General features: G+C 37.1%; 2 protein-coding genes across 10 annotated transcripts in view; one reads left to right on the forward strand and one right to left on the reverse strand.

Moving 5' to 3' along the window:
- LOC115232601 (cadherin-87A-like) overlaps positions 1 to 5,991 on the forward strand; it is a 164,230-nt gene extending 158,239 nt beyond the window's left edge. For 5 of the 9 annotated variants that reach the window (XM_036500639.1, XM_036500641.1, XM_036500642.1 and 2 more), the window contains one exon: positions 5,542 to 5,991. In XM_036500639.1, coding sequence (XP_036356532.1) covers positions 5,542 to 5,892 — 351 coding nt within the window. In that variant the 3' untranslated portion in view covers positions 5,893 to 5,991. Of the gene's footprint in view, positions 1 to 645; positions 931 to 960; positions 1,222 to 5,541 lie in introns of those variants that run through there. The other 4 variants (XM_036500636.1, XM_036500637.1, XM_029802575.2 and 1 more) reach the window with 2 other exon arrangements.
- Positions 5,992 to 8,247: 2,256 nt separating this feature from the next.
- The window catches only part of LOC115230653 (xenotropic and polytropic retrovirus receptor 1), a 40,580-nt gene continuing 25,054 nt past the window's right edge, over positions 8,248 to 23,773 (reverse strand). The window contains exons 8-16 of the mRNA XM_029800796.2: positions 23,416 to 23,494; positions 21,542 to 21,729; positions 20,099 to 20,278; positions 18,329 to 18,482; positions 17,796 to 17,990; positions 15,332 to 15,543; positions 12,612 to 12,745; positions 9,573 to 9,755; positions 8,248 to 8,526 (exon numbers count right to left, since the gene is read on the reverse strand). Of these exons, the coding sequence (XP_029656656.1) occupies positions 8,475 to 8,526; positions 9,573 to 9,755; positions 12,612 to 12,745; positions 15,332 to 15,543; positions 17,796 to 17,990; positions 18,329 to 18,482; positions 20,099 to 20,278; positions 21,542 to 21,729; positions 23,416 to 23,494 (1,377 nt within the window). The 3' untranslated portion in view covers positions 8,248 to 8,474. The remainder of the gene's footprint in view (positions 8,527 to 9,572; positions 9,756 to 12,611; positions 12,746 to 15,331; positions 15,544 to 17,795; positions 17,991 to 18,328; positions 18,483 to 20,098; positions 20,279 to 21,541; positions 21,730 to 23,415; positions 23,495 to 23,773) is intronic.

Raw genomic sequence — 23,773 nt, forward strand, 5'->3', positions numbered from 1 at the left:
AATATTTGAGTGTCCCCTTCATAACTGATGCATTTCTCAGAGTACAAAACTCCCAGACACATGAACAAGGCTACTGATTTCTGATTTCTGATTTTAGCTCAGTTCCTCATGAAGAGCAGATTGGAGAAAGAAGTTAACTCCTTAATCTTAGTTTCATTTCTTTACCACTGTAATTTAAACATCAGTAATATGTAAAAAAAAAACAGACAAACAAAAAACAAAAAAATATAATATTATGATAATGATAATAGAAACAAACAATAATAATGATGATCATGATGATGACAATGATGATGATCGTAATAATGATAATAATAGCAATAACAATAATGATAACATTAAAAGCAACAACAACAACGATAATAATAATAATAATAATAATAATAATAATGATAATAATAATAATAATAATAATAATAATAATAATAATAACTTTTAACATCTTTTTTTTTATCTTGCATGTCACTTGTTATGATCCTTTGTCATCTTTTCCATAATAATCAAATATTAATGATAATTATAATAATAACAATAATAACAGTCATGACTATAAAACATCATCATCATCATTGTTATTCTCCAATTGGCCATACTACTACTAAAGAGAGACTAACATATTTTGACTAACATTTTTCTTTTATTCAGCAAAATGAAAATGCATATGATACTGCATCTTATGGAAGAGGTTCTGCATACGATGGAGGAATGCTCCCACAATATCCTGCAAGTAACAGTGGGAGTGTTCATCAAGAAAGACTCCAAACGCCTTACTCTAGGAGTCTTGGTGATGTGAGTGAACAGCCGGCAGAACTAATTTCACCATATTCCCATGATGGTAGCGGCAAAAGGTTTGCCCCTTATGTTCAAGAATATCCCCATGGAAGTAGTGTAAGTCTCATTTCCAACAACAAAATTCTTTATTGTTTAGGAAGAAGGAGGAGGAGGAGGAGAAGGAAGAGGAGGAGGAGAAGGAAGAGGAGGAGCATTAAATTCAATTCTGCTTGTAGAAAACCAGATTGTTTGATGACATCTATTTCCTGGTTCAAACTGAGACAGTCAATTTTGCTCTTTTATTTCTTCTTGTGCAACTCATTGGTATAAGTACCTGTAATATAATACAATAAGATCAATCAACTACACTTATTCCTTTTAGTAAAAATGGATTAGTAAACCCATAGAGGAATATAAGACCAAACCAAACTTGGATAGATGTGAAATGCAGTTCCTTGGTCAACATGTTTTTGCTAATTCTTTATTGTGCCAGTAAGGATGTGATATGAGAGTGATTTACCTACTGTTTCTAGTAGGTTAAGCAATTGCATAGAAGCTCAAGTTCATTCCATGTAATCAATGTTGAGACAGGCAGTGTTCTTGTCATTACCTGCCTCTTTGTAATGCCTGCATGAATTGAAGCATGAACTGTGATTTTAAGTCTACTGGTTGTCATCTCAGGAGTATCAAAAGAAAAGAAACAGAGAAAGTTTTTTTTTTTTGCTTTAGAATGAATATTTTCAGCATTTTATTTTTGGTTACACTTATTTTCTCACTGTTATTGTGTTGCCCTGATTGGGTCTACAAGAATATGTCTAAGGTACAGAGATGGCCAAGAGCAGAAAGTGCTTAATGAGTGGTTCTAAATCTGACCATCTTGTTTATTGTGGGTTCTTATTGTTTTATGACAATGATGGTGATCTTAATATGAAAGAACGATGAACAGCCTTAATTGATTTTCAAACCTTATTGGGTTCTCACCAGAGTTCTACATCAATCTGGTGGAGGCGCAATGGCCCAGTGGTTAGGGCAGCGGACTCGCGGACGTAGGATCGCGGTTTCGATTCCCAGACCGGGCGTTGTGAGTGTTTATTGAGTGAAAATGCCTAAAAGCTCCACGAGGCTCTGGCAGGGGATGGTGGTGATCCCTGCTGTACTCTTTCACCACAACTTTCTCTCACTCTTACTTCCTGTTTCTGTTGTACCTGTATTTCAAAGGGCCGGCCTTGTCACTCTCTGTGTCACGCTGATTATCCCCGAGAACTACGTTAAGGGTACATGTGTCTGTGGAGTGCTCAGCCACTTACACGTTAATTTCACGAGCAGGCTGTTCCGTTGATCGGATCAACCGGAACCCTTGTCGTCGTAACCGACAGAGTGCTTCCATCCCCACATCAATCTGACCAATTCCAGGGAAACAAACAGCTGATCTGTTTATATAGACAACAATTGCAGTAGCTGGAAGCTATCTGTGTTTTAATGGAATAGTTACATTGATGAAAGAATATTTATTGATTACAGCATTAAATCGATAAAAAAATATTCACATTTTCTCTCTATGCTTGTGAATATTCTTCAACTATGACTAATATTGTTACATTCTGTTGGCAAATACAGGAGACGAGTATGAATTCATTATGTGTGAGTAGGATGGTAGTGCATGGCTTCGTATAAAACACCAATTTAATATGAATATGATGCTTGATCAAACTATGACACTAACACCAATCTGAACAGCTTAATTTCTCAGGACAGTTCTTGTGAAACAAATTTCTGAGCAAAGCTATTCCAGCCGTTACCATTCTATTTTTTTGTTCTTGATATTGTATCAGGACTACATTGTCTAATGTGGTCTTCCTTTTTTTAAAGATAGTAAGGATGTGATATGAGAGTGATTTGCCTGCTGTTTCTAGCAGGCTAAGCAATTGCATAGAAGCCCAGGTTCATTCCATGTAATCAATGTTGAGACAGGCAATGTTCTTGTCATTACCTGCCTCTTTGTAATGCCTGCATGAATTGAAGCATGATCTATGATTTTAAGTTCCAAGCATATGTGAGTCTCCCATGTCCATTGGTCATTCTACCAATGCATTTAATGATTAATCTATATCAGTCTAGAATTGTCCATGTTATGGTGGTCATTCTATACATAGTTTTAAAAGACAAAATGTCTCCATCACAGATGAATAGCTATATGATGCCAACACCATAAATAGTTCTGGTTTAGAATGGTCTTTGTTTTTTAGTATGTTTTCATAAGCCTCCCTCAGATCCTTACTATTTTCCAACAATAGAATAATTATCAGCTGAAGTGAGTATTTGATATTGTATTGACACTCTGGTAACTCGCTCCATGTGTACATACCTGCTTAGCTTCCATGACTTTGAAGCTTTCGGTATCAACAGCTCTGTTATAAGGATAAATTATAACACAAGTATCAAGTTATGATATGAAGATAATTTGTGACACAAAGGTAAGTTGTGACAGGAAGGGTAAGTTATGACATGATGGTTAAGTTGTTACACTAATGGTAAGTTGTGACACTGAGGATAAGTTGTGATACTGTTGGTAAGTTGTGACAGCAGGGATAAGCTGTAACATTGTTGGCAACTTGTGACACTATCGGTAAGTTGTGATATGATGGTTATATTTACATTGTTGGTGTGTTGTGACATTGAGGTTGTTTTCTTTTAAGGTTTGATCATAAGAAGGTTGTTTTTTTAAGTTTTAATCATGAGAAGAAAGGCACCATCCACGATCATCAGTAGAGCTTCTTAAGCATGTGTAAGACAATTAATCTGAGATCAAAGACCAGGTGCAAATGTCTGTAGCAAATTGGACTTTATTAAAGATGCTCAATGGCCAGGTGGTAATGTTAAAGTGTGCAATGGATTATTTTATCACCCAAGAACAGGAACAAATACTGCAATCAAAGTTTTTCCACATTTGAATGTACATGAATGTACACACACACACACACACATCATACATCATACATTGTATTGGAAACATGGTGGTGTTTTAGTTTTCTTAATTTTGAGTTCTTGGCAATTTTTTTCAACGGCAGAATATCTATCATCAATATAATGATGGAAATGAAAATTTTAAATAAACTGCAAGAATTCATGATGAAAGCAAAGCAACTTTGAAATGGTATGCTTTCAATATGCCAGAAAGATATTCCCTGTGTTTGTGTGTGTGTGTGTATGCATGTGTATGTACATGGAGATAGTTATATATATATATATATATGCATGTGTGTGCACACGTGTGTGCGTGTGCTTAAAATTTTTTAATTCCAGATTGACAAAGCTTAATACATGCCTGCAAATGGAAATTCGTGGTTTACATAAATGATGGTAGTTCTTACTGGACTATAAATGACTTCATCAATGTTTGTTACTGATGAAGTATAACCATGCAGAAATACATGACTTAAAGTCTGATGATGTAATTTAGAGCCCAGCTTAATGGCTTAATATATTATTTTACATACACAGTCTATAAGGAGAATATCTTCAAGACAAATACTGCAATCAAAGTTTTTCCACATTTGAATGTACATGAATGTGTTAAGTGTAAATGTAGACAGCTTCATTTTAATCATCTCTGCTTAGTGGGATTAAATTAATTTCCTCTTAAAGTTTAGCAAATGTATTTTTTGGTATTTTCATACAAGATCAGCAGTATTTACTGAGCGGTGAATAGCTGAATAAGTGCCCATAACTGATGAGGTACAACTGTGCAGAAACATGTTCTACAGTTCATTGTCATTAATGAGAAGAACTCAGCTCCATATTGCTTTTGCATTATATAGTCTATAAGGAAAATGCCTTCTCTGAGATAATTATTGCAACAAAAGTCTTCTTATGCTTCAGTGCACATGAGCATGTTAAATATAAATGTACATAACATTACACACACACACACACATGATGTGTTTGCTTCCATATAAAAAATAATAATGAAATTATTGTATACAGTGCTCAGGTGCACCACAACTTGTCAAAAGTGCATATAAAGCATATGCAGTAATGTACAAATGTCTGGAAAGTGAACAGTGTATGAGTCAGATACATGCTTGCGAGTGTATGGAGGGGATAAAATCAGGTGTAGTGTTGGCGAATCTCAGGAAGCATGGAAGTTTTGAAGGATGCAGTGCTCCAACAACTAACAACTGATGCCGGCATCAGTTTGTTCCATGCTTCAGCAACTCTTAGCGTGAAAAAATGTTTCCGAAAGTCATAGAAGGAGCTGTGCTGTTTTCTGACTTTGTAAACATGTCCATGGGTGTTAGACAGGTGGAGTTTGAAAAGGTGCTCAGAGTTATTGTTTGTAAGATGGTTAATAATTTTATGGGTGTCTGCCAAATCAGCTGCCAGACGTTGGAGTTTCAATGTATCCATGCTTAGGGAAGTAAGGCGTTCAGAATATGGCAAATACCTGATGGAGGGTATTCTCTTGGTTGCACGTCGCTGAATGGCTTCCAGACAATTAATATCCTGGGCAAGATACAGGTTCCAGACCGGTGATGCAAATTCCAGGTGAGGTCGCACCATAGTAGACATGTCCACCGGTGTTAGACAGGTGGAGTTTGAAAAGGTGCCAGGGTTATTGTTTGTAAGATGGTTGATAATAATTCCACTTTGTTTCTCAGAGTCTCCATCAATTTGGTGCTGTGCAGTATTTATTGCTATGTAATGTAACTTAACTGTTTGTGCTTCCTTCGTAAAAGTAAAACATTAATATTATTCTTTCTATTCCTTCAGAATAATCTGACACCGGAACCAAGCCCCAACACATTTGATTTTCATGATGAAACGGTATCCTCTGATCCGGATGACATGCCACTTTATTCAGTTGTTAACAAACATCCTGATCCAACCCCAGAATTTCCTGATACCATAGAGGAGCCTGAACCGACCCCTTCAGATGCATTTTCAGATCCAGAGCCTGTTATTACAACGTCTATCGCAGATCCAGTTGAAGAACCACAAATTGAATGTGAAATAGAGCCTGATGTTGAACCAGAGCCATTCCAGAATCCAGATTATATTCCTCCACCACCACCACCTGAAGACGAACCTGTTATTGTAACAGAACTAGATGAAGCTAGATAATATGGCGTTACTCTCTGGTTAAGCTTTCGTGATATTAGTCATTCATGTAACAATGATGATGACGATGACGATCATCATCATAATAATAATAATAATAATCAATAATAATAATAAAAATAATCAATAATAATAATAATCAATAATAATAATAATAAAAATAATCAATAATAATAATAATAATAATAATGATCAATAATAATAATAATAATAATAATGATCAATAATAATAATAATAATAATAATAATAAATAATAATAATAATAATAATAATAATCAATAATAATAATAAAATAATAATATAATAAAAATAATCAATAATAATAATAATAAATAATAATCAATAATAATAATAATAATATATAATAATCATAATAATAATAATAATAATATAATAATAATAATCAATAATAATAATAATAAAATAATAATCAATAATAATAATAAAAATAATATAAAAATAATAATAATCATAATAATAATAAAAATAATCAATAATAATAATAATAATAATAATGATCAATAATAATAATAATAATAATAATAATCAATAATAATAATAATAATAATCAATAATAATAATAATAAAAATAATAATCAATAATAATAATAATAAAAATAATAATAATCAATAATAATCAATAATAATAATAATAATAATAATAATGATCAATAATAATAATAATAATCAATACCAGCAGATGACAACGTGTCTCTAAAAGAAATGGAGAAACTTCCAAAATACAAAGACCTGGAAATAGAGGTAACTTGAATGTGGAATCTAAAAACAGAAACAATTCCTATCATAGTAGGCGCACTAGGTATGATAAAAAATATTCAGACATAACAAAAACACCAGGACTTACAAACACATATAACATACAGAAAATTGCACTACTGGGCACTGCCCACTTTCTATGCAGAACACTTTCAATACAGTAACCATCAGAGCATCACAACAAACCGCAGCACATACCCAAGGCACACAGAGCTGCGCTCGGTAGTGAAGTGAAAGCACGCTATAAAAATAAAACTACTGACTAATAATAATAATAAATCAGTAAACAAGTGTCACCTTAGTCTACTGGCTGAGGGCAGCTGACACTTTTCATCATACCCAGCAAAATAAAAGATTTCCATGATGTAATAATAATAATAATAATTGTTTAATTTCTTGTTCAATTTTTTTCATGAAACCATGACATCATCATCATCATCATCATCCTCATCATCATTTAATTTCCATTTTCCATGCTGGCATGTGCTGGATTGTTTGATGGGAGTTGGCAAGCCAGAAGACTGTGTCAAGCTGTATCGTCTGCCTTGGTGTGTTTTCTATCACTGGATGCCCTTCCTAATGCCACCTATTGTCAAGTGTACTGGTTTCTTTTTTTTTTAACATGGCACCAGCAACAGTGAGGTGACCAAATAACTCACAAGACAAGACCTCTCACCTGAGGTGGAGAATAGTATTGAAGGAGTCGGCTTTGTACCTATTTCTTTACTACCCACAAGGGGCTAAACACAGAGGGGACAAACAAGGACAGACAAACGGATGAAGTCGCTTATATCGACCCCAGTGCATAACTGGTACTTATTTAATTGACCCTGAAAGGATGAAAGGCAAAGTCGACCTTGGCGGAATTTGAACTCAGAACATATTCTTAGCTTAGCTTATATATATATAAACATGAATGTTTGTATCTATGCCTTTTCTCTCCTTTATCCAGTAGAAACTGCTTGGTGTCTAGCTTACTCCCACTTTTTTCTTGTTGCTTGCTCCTGACAGTGAGAGGATCTGGAGGAAATAATTATTCAGTGAGTTGTAACACTTGTATAATTGGACAAGCGCAGGAGCCCTCAGCCTGTAGACAAATATTCACACAAACTTTGTTCTTTTTGGATGCTGAAAACTGTCTCCCAGCTCTTCGTATCAAGTCTACAACTTTAGAGCAGCCACAATCAATGTAAGCTCAATGAAAGATAGGTTGGGTAAAGTTGTTGAAATGCTAGGACGGAGGTGTGTAAACATATGCAGCATGCAAGAGGTAAGATGGAGGAGTGCCTCAGCCAAACTCTTCACACAGCAAAGGAACAAAGGTATGAATTCTTTTGACAACAGTGACAGTGTTGGAGGTGCAGGTATACTTTTGGAAGAGAAATGAGCTGATAAAGTGATTGAGGTAGTCAGAATATGTGATAGGGTAGTTAAGCTTAGATTTTTTTGAAAAATACATCAACATTATTTCTGCTTATGCTCTTCAATCTGATAATGAGTGTGCATGTGTGTGTGTGTAAGTGTGTGCATGTGTGTATATTTATATGTATATAGTATAAAAATAAAGTAAAAGACGAAGACAGGATTACAAACTCTTCAGTTTCCATTTATTAAACAAATATTTCATATAAACTATTCTTTCACCCGTTAAGTTAGTCAGATATGTTAAAAAAATATCATCCAATTTTTAGACTTGTCTGTCGTATATCAACCATGTATATGTATAACTATGTAAATGTGTGTTGTTGTATTTCCTGCAATCTTTGATATAGTGGTCACAAGGGTCATGTCAGAAAAGATGGAACTTTTAGTCATTATCATCTTCATAATTCACCCAAATCTTTGGATCTTTGCGATTTCTGAAATATAAAAATCAAAAACAACATCAATATCATAACAAACAGATTTGTGTGGCTGGTTACAATGTTATTATCTACTCCTCTAAACTTTCTTCGTGTGTGAGTGTATAATGGCTTCTATTTGATGGAAGAAATTAGAGGCTTATGAACCCACTTCTCACTTCACATGAGTTTTGTGACAACTGTCACACTTGCAGGTGCATGATTCCTCCGCTTCATAAATGAGTAGTTTATGGCCTTTATAAGTAAATAGAGACTTTCACTTACTGAGTAGCTTATGATCTGCTCACTTTAGGGGCAAGTAGTTTTTGATATCAGTTTAAAGGTGAGCTGTACAAGGCCTCCACAACACTAAAAGCAGCCTACATTCATGGGTGAATGGATTATGCTGGTTTTATGTGTAAGTGGTGTATTACTACCCATTACATGGGTGAATGAATCATGAAATTCAGTTGATGGTTGAGAAATTAATAACAAGAAAAATGTAAGTATTAAAAATATTTATTCAACCATCTCATAATTAAATGCCTAAATTGGTAAACCCATCTCACCTCTGATTGCGAAAAAAAAAAAAAAAGGCTTTCTTTGTTAGAGTCATAAATCTCTAAAAAGATTTATACAATTTCCATAACTGTTAAACAATCTTGTGCTTTGGTTTCTGTAGTTGCTTTAGGGCAAGTAGAGTAAGTATATGTTGTTCAAGAGTGGAACATTCTAACAATGTCTATGGCTAGTATAAATCAAACATGTATTCCTAGCAGTTCAAATCATCTACATAGAAGTTCTTCAACAAAATGTTGCAGTATAATCTCAAATCAATCCTGAACCAACACCCTAATGATTACAGGTATTTTGGCCATGTCTCCCATCATTTAAGGGTACCTAAGATTACATTAACTAATGTGTTCTGCCATTATTTTAAGCATTTCAGATGTTATTTGGGGGGAGATGATTTGGCTGTTATTTCTAACAGTTTGAGTGACAAAGGAGTTGTTTCTTCATTGGCTCATTCATAAACTTTGAAATAATAAAGCAAGAGAACATACCGTTCCATGAACCTGTCTCGATACTTTCGTGGCCCTAGCCCGTCTGGGTCATCCATCATTTCCATCAATAAGGCTTGATCATTCGATTCAATTGGGGCAATAGAAATGTCCCGCACAGCTCGGAACTGACCACAGTTATTCAGGTGCTCATTCTCCAGACGGAAGTAGTTCCAAATGAATCTTCTGTAAAATGGAAAAGGGGGGTAGATATGAGAACATACAACGGCAGCACAGGGAATGCATACAATGAGCTTCTCTGCCCTAGGTGTACGGAAAACACTCGGCGAGAAATGGAAGAAAATTTGAAGACAGAAGGAAAAAATAATAATAATAATGATAATAATAATATTGATGATGATAATAATAATAATAATAATAATAATTTATGCATATTGCATAAAGTACTGTCTGTCTGAGATCCTTGTTGTAACTTGACAAACAGTACAAACCCCCGGTAGACACAATATCTTCAATCAACAACCTCACGATATTGTATACTGTGCAATGTTTACAATAATAATAATAATAATGGAATGGTTGTATACTGTCAATCTAACACGAACGTGACAGTAGGCAGGTACACCACCGCTGTTTAGCCCTAGGAAGCATTGACGCCTCCTGATGGCTTTGACACATTTTTCCTGTGTCCTTATATACATTTACAAAGGGGAGACAAATACCCCCAGCCACCCGGGCTGCATCTAGGGACATGTGTTTCAGGATGATTGTCCATCGTTGGCCTAATAATAATAATAATAATAATAACTAGCTGGACAAGTGAAAAATTCACAGGAAACATACAAAATGTATTTGTTTTTTGATTTGGTTTGCAAGATTCTTTATATGAGTTCGTGTGTTGAAGCATATTCTGTTGTGCCTGGAGAGAGTCATTTTCATTTTGCGCCTTATAATGTAACACACTCACCGGTAAAATTTCCACTTTTTTCTTATTTTTATTTTCCTAAAATTTTTGTTGCGTCTTGAAACCTTTTCAATAGTCTTGACTCTTGCAAGACGCAACAAAAATTTTAGGAAAATAAAAATAGAAAATAAGTGGAAATTTTACCAGTGAGTGTGTTACATTATAAGGCACAAAAAGAAAATGACTCTCCCCAGACACAACAGAATATGAAATGTAACCATCCATAAATTGTGTGCTGGTGCCTTGTGAAATGTTTCTATATTGTGACAGTTACAGAATATAGAAAGAAGTGTAAAACTGATAACTATAGAATCCAACCAAAACATCTGTTATGCAAATGTAACAGAATTACTATTTAGCCTTAGAATGCATCATACATATTCAAAGAACTTTCTTGGTTTAGTATTCAAAGAACTTTCTTGGCTTAGTGGTACTGAATGTTCTTCTGGTATTCTTTTATTCTCTTTCTTATTTCAGTCATTTCACGGTGGCCATGCTGGAGCACCACCCTTTAGTTGAAGAAATCGAACCCTGGAGTTATTCTCTGTAAGCCTGGTGCTTATTCTATCAGTCTCTTCTGCCAAACAGCTAAGTTATGGGGATGCAAATACACCAGCATCAGTTGTCCCAGGAAGACTTTGGGATGAGGCGGTGAAGCATGATCTTTGAACATTGGGCCTCAAGAAGGGGATGACAAGTGACTGAGAACTCTGGTGATATACTGTGCAGGAGAAGACTCATCAGACCAAGTGAAATCGTAGTTGTAGCCATACCAGTGTCATGTAAATTGCATCCATGCATCATGGCTGTTGCCTGTGTCACGTAAATGGTACCTGTGCATCGTAGTCATGGTTGTTGATGGTACCATGTAAAAGGCGGCGAGCTGGCAGAACTGTTAGCACGCTGGGCGAAATGCTTAGCCGTATTTCGTCTGCCGTTACGTTCTGGGTTCAAATTCCGCTGAGGTCGACTTTGCCTTTCATCCCTTCGGGGTCGATAAATTAAGTACCAGTTACGCACTAGGGTGGATGTAATCGACTTAATCCGTTTGTCTGTCCTTGTTTGTCCCCTCTATGTTTAGCCCCTTGTGGGTAATAAAGAAATAGGTCTTTCGTCCACCGCTGCGTTCTGAGTTCAAATTCCGCCGAGGTCGACTTTGCCTTTCATCCTTTTGGGATCAATAAATTAAGTATCAGTTACGCACTGGGGTCGATGTAATCAACTTAATCCGTTTGTCTGTCCTTGTTTGTCCCCTCTATGTTTAGCCCCTTGTGGGTAATAAAGAAATAGGTACCATGTAAAAGGCACCTATGAATCAACGTGGTTGATACCAATGCCATGTGACTGACACCGTCTGACCCATGCCAGCATGGAGAGTGGACATTTAATGATGATGATGATGATGTGGCACAAAGCCAGAAATTTTGAGGAGCAGTGGAATGTCGATTATACCATCCCTAGTACTTGACTGGTATTTTATGTTGTCAAACCTTGATAGGATGAAATGCAAAGTTGATCTCAGCAGGATTTGAACATAAAGAGTGGAAACAAATACCACAAGGCATTTATATAGTGCTCTGACAATCCTGTCAATCCAATAATCATCATCATGATTTAACATCCGTTTTCCATGCTAGCATGGGTTGGACGGTTCAACTGGGGTCTGTGAAGCCAGAAGACTGCTTCAGGCCCCGTCTGATCTGGCAGTGTTTCTACGGCTGGATGCCCTTCCTAACGCCAACCACTCCGTGAGTGTAGTGGGTGCTTTTTACGTGCCACCCACACAGGTGCCAGACAGAGCTGGCAGACGGCCACGGACGGATGGTGCTTTTACGTGCCACCAGCACGGAGGCGAGTCGGGGTGGCCTCCGTGCCGGTGACACGTAAAAAGCACCATCCGTTCTTGCTATTATAGGCACAAGGCCTGAAATTTTGTGGGGAGGGGATAGTCAATTTATTGATCTCAGTTCTCACATGTTGTATTATTGTACTCCATAATTGCAGTTTTAGTGGTAGTGATGTTGGTTAGTGATGGTCATATGGCAGTAGTATTTGCCAGGCTTAAAATGCACTGAATAAAAGTAGGGAGTAAATGAAAAAAAAAAAAAAAAACTCACCGGAAGACTTCTAAAATCATTAGTATAGTACTAGCAACTTCTTTCTGGACCATTCCATTTTCAATAACAGACACTTTCAGAGTCCATATAAAACGAAGAATAAAATCTTCTAAAATAGCAAAGTAATAATAACCCTGAAATAAAATTTAAACAATTTTTGAGAATTTCATGTTTATATAATCACATTCTATATTTTCTGATATAACATTTATATTTCTTTCTAAACATGATAGTTTACAGACTTTAATTTTTCAGCCTCCAAATATAGGCTGTACATCATTCATATTACCTTTTTGAACCCAAATGGATTGAACCCACTGTGAATTTTGATTGCAGGAGAAGGGACAATATTACAATATATGGTGACAAGTTATAGAATACATTATTTACATTGTTTACCTTTGATGGATATTTGTCCTCATTTTGTTTGTTGTTAACACAACGTTTCAGCTAATATAGCCCTCATCAGGTGTCTTGGGGAAATTTTGAACCTGGGTTCTCATTCCTAAGGTATTTTTTGATGTTGTTGTTATTATTGTTGCTGATGCTGCTACTATTACTATTATTAGTTGCTGGAAATGGAAATCTCCATCTCCAGGTCCAAATTCTTGAACTGTTGCTGTTGCAACTACACCACAGAGGCCAATAAGTTCTCCATATTAAATGAATTTTTCTTTGGTTATGTACCAATAAAAAAAATTTAAATGTCCAACACAAGCTTCAGACAACTCATTGCCACTTTTATATCCTTGTATTGGATATATAATATAACAAAGCAGTGGGGAAGAAAGTATATGCACGGCGCACTACTATTACCATTACACGAGACTCAATGCTCTATATCAAAAGCTCACAGTAAACTGCTACCAACCCGAACTGCCATTCACTCACAGTTCTTTAATTTATAAGAATGAGTCAGTCCACCTTTAGTTACTGGGCAGGGGATGGAATCCTTCCACAACATTAACCATGACTAAAATAGTTTCCCATGGCTTGGTTATTTGTTGTAGGATAACTCTGATAAATTTAGAAATGTGAGTAAGTATTATAATAATAATAATAATAATAATAATGGAATTATTGTATACAGTGCTCAGGTGCACCACAACTTGTCAAAAAGTGCATATAAAGCATATGCATTAATGTACAAATGTCTGGAAAGTGAACAGTGTATGAGTCAGATACATGCTTGCGTGTGTATGGGGGGGGGGAGAAAATCAGGTGTAGTGTTGGCGAATCTCAGGAAGCATGGAAGTTTTGAAGGATGCAGTGATCAGACAACTAACAACTGATGTCGGCAGTTTGTTCCATGCTTCAGCAACTCTTAGCGTGAAAAAATGTTTCTGAAAGTCATGGGAGCTGTGCTGTTTTCTGACTTTGTAAACATGTCCACGGGTGTTAGACAGGTGGAGTTTGAAAGAACAAGTACTTAAATATCTGATTATTATGCCAGCTAAAAAACTGATGTATGTGCAATATGTATTTCTTTATTACCCACAAGGGGCTAAACACAGAGGGGATAAACAAGGACAGACAAACGGATTAAGTCGATTACATCGACCCCAGTGCGTAACTGGTACTTAATTTATCGACCCCGAAAGGATGAAAGGCAAATGGTTGAACTCATGCTTCTAGTAGTGCAATATATTCTTAAGAAAAGATATATTACTCTGCTTCAGAAAAAACAATGCAACTTTAGTCAGTGATACTCTACCTTGGTCAGAATAGCTCCAGACTAGGGAGGGATATTCATAAACCAGTAAAAACCACAAAGAGCTACACCAGAACAGAAAAGGTTAATAACAATATCACATTTTAATGAATATAACAAAGAGTAATGACTAAATGCAAGGTGTAATTGGCAATGACAAGGCTACTCAAACAAAAGCAAGGCTTAGTGTCAGTGCTATCCTATCATAGCAAGGACAACCCAGCAATAAAAGTGATAGTATTTCACAGTTGTAAGGAAATACATCCAGTTTTTCATAGATGTTTATGTAAGACAATGCAGTATCAGTAATAATTACTCAGCCCTATAATTGATGATGATGATCATCATAATTATGATGGTGCTGTGCCGGTGGCACGTAAAAAGCACCCACTACACTCTTGGAGTGGTTGGCGTTAGGAAGGGCATCCAGCTGTAGAAACACTGCCAAATCAAGATTGGAGCCTGGTGCAGCCTCCTGGCTTCCTAGACCCCGGTCGAACCGTCCAACCCATGCTAGCATGGAAAATGATGTTAAATGATGATGATGGTCGTAATGAGGATGATTATAATGATGGTGATAATGATGATTATGATGATGGTAATGGAGATGAAGAAGGGATAATAATGGAGATAATAATAGATCTGTTGATGGATATGAAATCTGCTATTAAGTGTGGGAGACGATGACCAAGGATTTACCACATACATATATGATATTTGCAACATTGATATTCCCACTCTCGGAGTGGTTGGCGTTAGGAAGGGCATCCAGCTGTAAAAACAGATCAAGATTGGGGCCTGGTGCAGCCATCTGGTTCGCGAGACCTCAGTCAAATTGTCCAACCCATGTTAGCATGGAAAGCGGACGTTAAACGATGATGATGATGTAAAATTGTGGAAGTTAGTTGGATGAAATCAGAGACACACAGACAGCAACAGTTTTACTCATGTTGTAGTCATGGGTGGGGTTAGAGACAACAGACAGACAAGCATCAAGTGTGCTACTCACGCTATAGGCATAAACACACTCTTCTCGCAGAAACTTGTTTTCACCTTTAGTTTTCTCTAAGAGACCCCAATCCATCTTGATGTCCCAGGTGAAAGTGTAGCAGGAGCTAATTAGCAGTGCAACAATCCAGGTGTAATAGAAGATGGTTTGTTCTGTTTCATAGCTGACATCCATCTCGTCACTGCCAGCATCAGAAAGAGCAGCGTGTTTCTCTATCAAAATACAAATAAAGAACACAGTTTATTTTCATCATTTATATTTACATGGACATATTTACAAAGTCAGAAAACAGTACAGCTCCCATGACTTCAGGAAACATTTTTTCACGCTGAGAGTTGCTGAAGCATGGAACAAACTGCCGGCATCAGTTGTTAGTTGTCAGAGCACTGCATCCTTCAAAACTTCCATGCTTCCTGAGATTCGCCAACACTACACACGCAAGCATGTATCTGACTCATACATTGTTCGCTTTCCAGACATTTCTACATTATTGCATATACTCTATACGCACTTTCTGACAAGTTGTGGTGCACCTGAGCACTGTATACAATTAATTTCATTATTATTATTATTATATATGTTAAAAAAGGAATGAAATATATCTAATTTTTTGAAAACTAGTGAGGCTGATGTGGGTAATTTTTTGTTTGAATATTGAAGCATTGCCTGAAGGGGAAAATGGGATGGGAAGAAATTCCACAACAAACTATTCTGGAGAAGTTGAAGATAATTTAAATGAGATGTGGTTCCTATTTCTGATATGAGCACTCACATCGAGGCTGATTCATTGGATTGTATGTGTGTGTGTGTGTGTGTTGGTAACAAAAGGACTCTCTCCGAGAATGAAAGGTAGACAGACTGTATGATGGTTGTGTATGAACAGTTATACTCTATGGTAGGGAAACATGAGCTCTGACTGCAGAGGACATACACAGACTGGAGAGAAATGAAGGCAGTATGCTCTGCTGGATGAAAGGCGGGCTGGCAGAAACGTTAGCACGCCGGGCGAAATGCTTAGCGGTATTTCGTCTGCCGTTACGTTGTGAGTTCAAATTCCGCCGAGCTCGACTTTGCCTTTCATCCTTTCGGGGTCGATAAATTAAGTACCAGTTACGCACTGGGGTCGATGTAATCGACTTAATACCTATGTCTGTCCTTGTTTGTCCCCTCTGTGTTTAGCCCCTTGTGGGTAGTAAAGAAATAAGTATGCTCTGCTGGATGTGCATAAATAACAAAATGCAAATGTGTTGAGAGAAAAGTTGGACATAAGAGGAATCAGATGCAACATGCAAGAGAGGAGATTATGCTGGTTTGAACATGTGATGCATACGAATGAAGACAGCTACATAAAGAAGTGCCGATCACTGAAAGTGGATGGTACCTGCAGAAGAAGGAGATCCAGGAAGACATGGGATGAAGTGGTGAGGACTGATCTCAGGATGTTGGGACGCACAGAGGAAAGGACACTGGACCAAGATGTCTGGTGATGCGAGGTTCTTGAGAAGACCCGTCCACATCAGTGACCCTGAGTTCTAGAAGTGTTGTGTCCCACAATAAAACTTTCATACACCCTACACCAAGAAACCAAACTACATCCCCCACATTCCAACTGTAAAAACCACACCAAAACTGACCTTGCCTGTGTGAGTACCAAGTAAAAAGCACTCAGCCCACTCTATGGAGTGGTTGGTTTTAGGAAGGGCATCCAACTGTAAAGACCATGCCATGACTGGCACCCGGCCATTACTAGTGCCGCTGGACTGACTCCTGTGCAGGTGGTAAGTAAAGAAACACCGTTTCGACCCTGTGCTTGAGGAGATCCATTGAGTCAAATACATCAACATCAAAAATCAATGGAAATTGCAGTTGTGATCCCTGTGCCGGTGGCACATAAAAAGCACCATCCGAACGTGGCCGATGCCAGCGCCACCTTGACTGGCTTCCGTGCCGGTGGCAAGTAAAAAGCACCAACTTATCGTGGCTGTTGCCAGCCTTGCCTGGCACCTGTACCGGTGGCACATAAAAAGCACCCACTGCACTCACGGAGTGGTTGGCATTAGGAAGGGCATCCAGCTGTAGAAACACTGCCAGATCAGACTGGAGCTTGGTGCAGCCTTCTGGCTTCCCAGACCCCGGTCGAACTGTCCAACCCATGCTAGCATGGAAAACGGACGTTAAACGATGATGATGATCATCATCATTATCAGTGTCCACTTTTCCATGCTTGCATGGGTCAGACAGAATTTGTCGAGGCAGATTTTCTACAACTGTCTGCCCTTCCTCATGATGATGACAAACATGAGAATTGTCAGTTTCTCACGAAAGGTTTATTGATGTTACATTCGTACACAATAACAACATCTAATATGCTGTGTTTATCAAAAGTTTATATGGAGTACATTGGGTCATTCTACCCAAATATGAAATGGAATAGGAACACATAACATAGGAGAATCCATCTTACCTTTGTACATTTTGTAAATCGAGTGAAATATCACAACCAGAAAAGTGGTAGCATACTTCCCGGCGTTTACAATGTGAGGGAATTTTAGGTGAGTATCGTTATACCGTCGAAGGCATTGAGCAAAACGGAACCATGCAGGCAAGCAGTTGACAATAGCTCGGATACCATATTTTGTCTGAAGGCATGTTGAGGCGGCTGAAATAAGTAAACAGAAGAGATATAATTATATTGGCATAGTATCAGCAATCAGTTTTACTAGTGAGTCCTAACATACTAAATGTAGGGAGCAAAAAAAAAAAAAAAAAAAAAAAAAAATCAAAATTACTTCTAAATGTGAGAGAGAATGAAAGATAAGCACAATAGTTTTGTTTCTTCATAACATCAGACATTTCAGATAATTACAATTATTTTTGCTTTCAGCATTAATTTTATCTTCACATGATCAACAATTGTTTTATGGGGTGGTGGGTATCTCAAGGTAATAGTCTAGGGAATATAACATTGCTATATAAATAAACAAGACTTGTCCTTACTTTTATATTCTGTCGTTTGCCAGTTAAAAACAATTGCATAAAAGCATATAAAATAATAGAAGTCCAACATGACCGGTGCCAAGCTGTTCAATTGGTCAGCAAGCCAGAAATCTGCGAATCCTACATGATGAAATGGTGCAGAGACGATTCGGAGCTGAAGAGAGATAACAAAACATACAGTTTTTGTGCATGTGTGTGTATATGTGTATGTGTATGTATATGTGTGTATGTATGTATGTATGTATGTATATGTGTGTATGTATGTATATGTGTATGTATGTATATGTGTGTGTATGTATGTATATGTGTGTGTGTGTGTGTGTGTATATATATATATATATATATATATATATACACACACACACACAATAAGATATTATAATGATAAATTAATATTAACCTAGCTAAAACCAAAGTCTTAGTAAGTAGGAATGCTGTCAAATCACAACCCCCTTCAGGTAGATGGCCCTGCTTGATCTGTAGAAAAGGCATGGGTAGAAGCTCTACATGATGTACTTGGTGTAAGCTATGGACACATAAAAGGTGCAGCAATATTAAAGGAAGGTTAACTGGGAAAATAGTTTTGTGTGTGGCAGATGCACAGGGGCAATAAACACTGATGATATACAGACAACAGATTCCATCACATGCCATGGGAAGAAACTAGAAGTAGTTAAAAGCTTCTGCTACCTAGGCGACCAAGTCTGTAGTGAGGGTGGTTGCTCTAAGAGTGTAGTGGCTAGAGTAAGAATAGCCTGGGGAAAGTTCAGGGAGCTCCTACCTATGCTGGCAACTAAAGGCCTCTTCATCAGGGTGAAAGGTAGACTATATGATGCATGTGTGTGAACTGCCATGCTACAGAGTGTTGCAATCATGATTCTAAGATTGTGGTTTTTAATTCCTGGACCAAGTGAGGCATTGTGATCTTGAGCAAAGCACTTCCTTTCAAGTTGTTCCAGTTCACTCAGCTGGCAAAAATGAGTGACCGTATGATGGACTGGTGTCCCATCCCGGTCATTTGGAGCATATATGCTACAGAAACTGACCTTATGAGCCTATGGTTAGGGATGGACCTTTGATCCTTTTTCACACACACACACACACACACACACACAAAATGCATACAAGCCACAAGCCTTAGAGTAATACTATGAAGGATGTTTTCCAAGGGATAGTACATTCATGACAGCACATGTCCTCTCACACACTTGATGCTAAGATGTATAATCTGGACAGGTACTTTCTGCATTCAACCATCACAATTTGGAACATACTTCAAGAGACAGGTGGGCTATCAAACAGACAAGCCATTTAAAAAAACACACAAAAACCGTTCGATTCACTTCAACATTTAAATTTAATTTGTCAAAATATTTTCGGCGCTTTGAGACTGCGACCTGTTCATTGACAAAAATCCGAGATGCAGCACAAAGTTTTGTCAGTGAACAGGTCGCGGTCTCAAAGCGATGAAAATATTTTGACAAATTAAATTTAAATGTTGAAGTAAATCGAACGGCTTTTGTGTGTTTCTTAAATGGCTTATAAACACCTTCCACGCTGCAATTGTTTTCGTTCCAGCACACGATCTCAGATCAAGTCAATCGCTATGCAAGTACATCTCCGTAAAAGAGTAATATATCTTTTCATAATATATTGCACTACTAGAAGCATGATTTCAACTACTGTGTGTAGAAGTTGATTAAACCAGAACATTATGGACTGTGCAAGCAAAGTTTGAAATATCTGTGAAATAACAAATGTACTACTTACCAATATTCTGATGAGCCAAAATCTTGCTCGATGATGGAATATTTGTAAAGGGTTAATTAGGTATGCAACAAGGATGATGACAAGGGTAAATGGACTGATGAATGCTGGGATGTTTAATGAATTACTAAACAGATAGAGCAAGACGCTGGCGGCCCAGAGAACCGATAGTCCTGAAGCAGTCTGAAAATAGAACAGGGAAACAAGTTTATAATATTGTTTGATGAAGTAATTTATAAAATTGGTTAAAACAGAACAAGGTAAGACAAAAACACAAGTCACTCATTTCATCTTATGTGAACGGATTTGTTCCTTGGCCATAAAACAGCATCATTGAAACACACATCAGATAGGTTTGGAGGAAGAGGTAGAGACTACAAAACTAATGAAAATAACACTCCACTGAAATTGTTGTAAGTCAACAGTAAAAAACATATATACATGGCGGTGCCCCAGCATGGCCACAGCTCGTGAGCTGAAACTAGATAAAATGAAAAAAAAAAAAAAAAAGTAGCACTGTGTGTGTGCGTATGTGTAATGGACAAATGCAGAATAGCTAAGTTAAGATTAAAAACTGACTCCATATTTTTCCATATAGCCTGACAAGTTCTTGGCCTATTGTTTTCACCTTTTGCACAGAGATTAATGAGAATGAACTGACATCTCAGAGCTTTTCAAGTTATTCACAGATCAAACCTGATATAAGAATAGAATCCCATTGTTCTTGGTTTAGCAAATTAGATTGACAAAATTATAAATACACAAACAAATATCAGCCAATCTCTTTCAGTCATCTGGTATCATAATAGTAGTAATTATGATGATCATTCATCGTTTAACGTCCATTCTCCATGCTAGCATGGGTTGGACGGTTCGACCGGGGATCTGGGAAGCCAGATGGCTGCACCAGGCTCCAGTCTGATCTGGCAGTGTTTCTACAGCTGGATGCCCTTCCTAACGCCAACCACTCCGCGAGTGTAGTGGGTGCTTTTTACGTGCCACCTGCACAGGTGCCAGGCGAGGCTGGCAAACGGCCAGTCGGATTGGTGCATTTTACGTGCCACCGGCACAGAAGCCAGTCGAGGCGGCACTGGCTTTGGCCATGATTTGGATGGTGCTTTTTACGTGCCACCGGCATGGAAGCCAGTCGAGGCGGCGCTGGCATCGGCCACGATTCGGATGGTGCTTTGATATTAATAATAATGGTAGTGGTGATGATAATAATTCTGATAGTCATGGTAGAGAGTTATGTGATTGATGTGCTGCCTAATTATTAACTTACTGTGGTTATTCGGTAGTTTATGATGCTGATGTTGATGAACATGGTGGTAATGATGATGGTGGCTGGCAATGGGGTATACTTTGACAATGGAAGTAGTAATAATGGTTGTAGAACTGATTAATGACAGAGATGGTAATGATGATGATGATAAACACCATACTGACCTCGAGTAGCTGCTGATGGGTCAAATGATTTCGAGGATCAAGTTCGAATATTAAAACATGATTAACACCTGATGTTCTCCATCCATAAGTATTCATCCCAAGTAAGAAGACATCAAGTATGAGTAAAAATGGGCCCCTGTAGATACGTAAGGCAGGTTCCCAGTCACTGGAATGTTTGGTGAATATAGCTGAAATAAAACAGAATTATACTTATTTCTTTACTATCCACAAGGGGCTAAACACAGAGAGGACAAACAAGGACAGACAAATGGATTAAGTCGATTATAACGACCCCAGTGCGTAACTGGTACTTAATTTATTCACCCCATAAGGATGAAAGGCAAAATCCACTTATTTCTTATTTTTATTTTCCTAAGACATAACGAAAATGCTAGGAAAATAAAAATAAGAAATAAGTGGAAATTTTACTGGTGAGTGTATTACATTATAAGGCCCAAAAAGAAAATGACTCTCCCTAGACACAACAGAATATGCTTTAACACACGAACTCATATAAAGAATCTTGCAAACCAAATCCAAAAACGAAATATTACCCAATGTAATTTGGCAGAAATTACTTTATAACCAAATCACTCCTACAAGTGATACCATAGGTTTGATACAAGCCCATAAGTCATCGATGTACAAACACTGAAATAATGCATCCGGCACAGTTTCATCACTCTGCACACATTGCACACAAGTTCAGTTGCCAGTAATTTCTTGCCCATGGAGCTTGTCCTGAACAGGCAATGTCCTTCTGTAGTCTAGGTTAACCCTTTCGTTACTGTATTTATTTTGAGATGCTCTGTGTTTCTTTCAATTACTTCAAATATAACAAAGAATTTAGTAAAATAACTTAGTTGTCATTAAGCTAGTGTTAGGAACATAAACTGTGACTAAGGTTTGGTGGAAGATTTTAATTCAAAACTCATGAAAACAAGACATTAGTACTCAGAGCCAGTTCAGCCGTGTTGGTAATGAAAGGGTTAAAGACTTTTGGAAACTTTCCATTAATTTCAACTAAAAAAAAAAACCTCTAGAAGACTTTCTGGAAGCTCAAACTGTCCTTTTTTGACATCCAAAATCATTCCCAGGCTATTACTATTCACATCCTCAGCTAACATTTCACATAATGTGAGGGTTGACTTTCCACTGACCTTTATAATGTTATACATATTTCCATACAACACAGACTAAGTAAGGGATTAGGAAACTACAGAGTGTAGTGGAAAATTATATCTGAATATAAATAATAATGAAATTATTGTATACAGTGCTCAGGTGCACCACAACTTGTCAAAAGTGTATATAAAGCATATGCAGTTATGTACAAATGTCTGGAGAGTGAACAGTGTATGAGTCAGATACATGCTTGCATGTGTATGGAGGGGAGAAAATCAGGTGTAGTGTTGGTGAATCTCAGGAGGCATGGAAGTTTTGAAGGATGCAGTGCTCCGACAACTAACAACTGATGCCGGCAGTCTGTTCCATGCTTCACTAACTCTCAGCGTGAAAAACTGTTTCCGAAAGTCATGGGAGCTGTTTTCTGACTTTGTAAACATGTCCACGGGTGTTAGACAGGTGGAGTTTGAAAAGGTGCTCAGAGTTATTGTTAGTAAGATGGTTAATAACTTTATGTACAAGGACCAATGTCAATCACATGTAGAGAGAGGTCACAGTACAGTACACTTAGTGAAGAACCACAGTGGAATATATTTCGTAAATCACATGTTGTGTGAGGCTACAGTGAATGTTGCATCAAAGAACCCTGAAGAAATATATTCTATAGACCACATATAATGAGAGATCAAAACAGTAGTGATAAACATATAGCGTTGACAATGTAGATGTGAAGATGAAGTAGAACTTACCTGCTAAGATAATAACTAAGAGTAAAACACAGAAGATACCAGAGAAAAGGCCAACACGAAACGTTACCCAAGTATCTGGCTGAAAATAGAGAGGAAAAAAAAAAGATGAGTAATTCTTCAGAAACGTAGATTATAAATGAACTGCTAAGATTGTAATGTAAATGTATTAGATTTAAGTTAGAGTGACAGGAGTATTGGCAGCTAAAATAGTTGAAACAATTAATAAAATACAATTTAAGAAGATTGAATGGTAGACATGTGACTGCCTGGCAAATGATAACTTTATAGATTGGATTGGTTTGTTGTTTTGTTGCTCTTTTTTTATTATAATGTCTAATGGGTACAGGTATGGCTGTAT

The sequence above is a fragment of the Octopus sinensis genome, linkage group LG2, assembly GCF_006345805.1.
Source record: "Octopus sinensis linkage group LG2, ASM634580v1, whole genome shotgun sequence".
Lineage (NCBI taxonomy): Eukaryota > Metazoa > Mollusca > Cephalopoda > Octopoda > Octopodidae > Octopus > Octopus sinensis.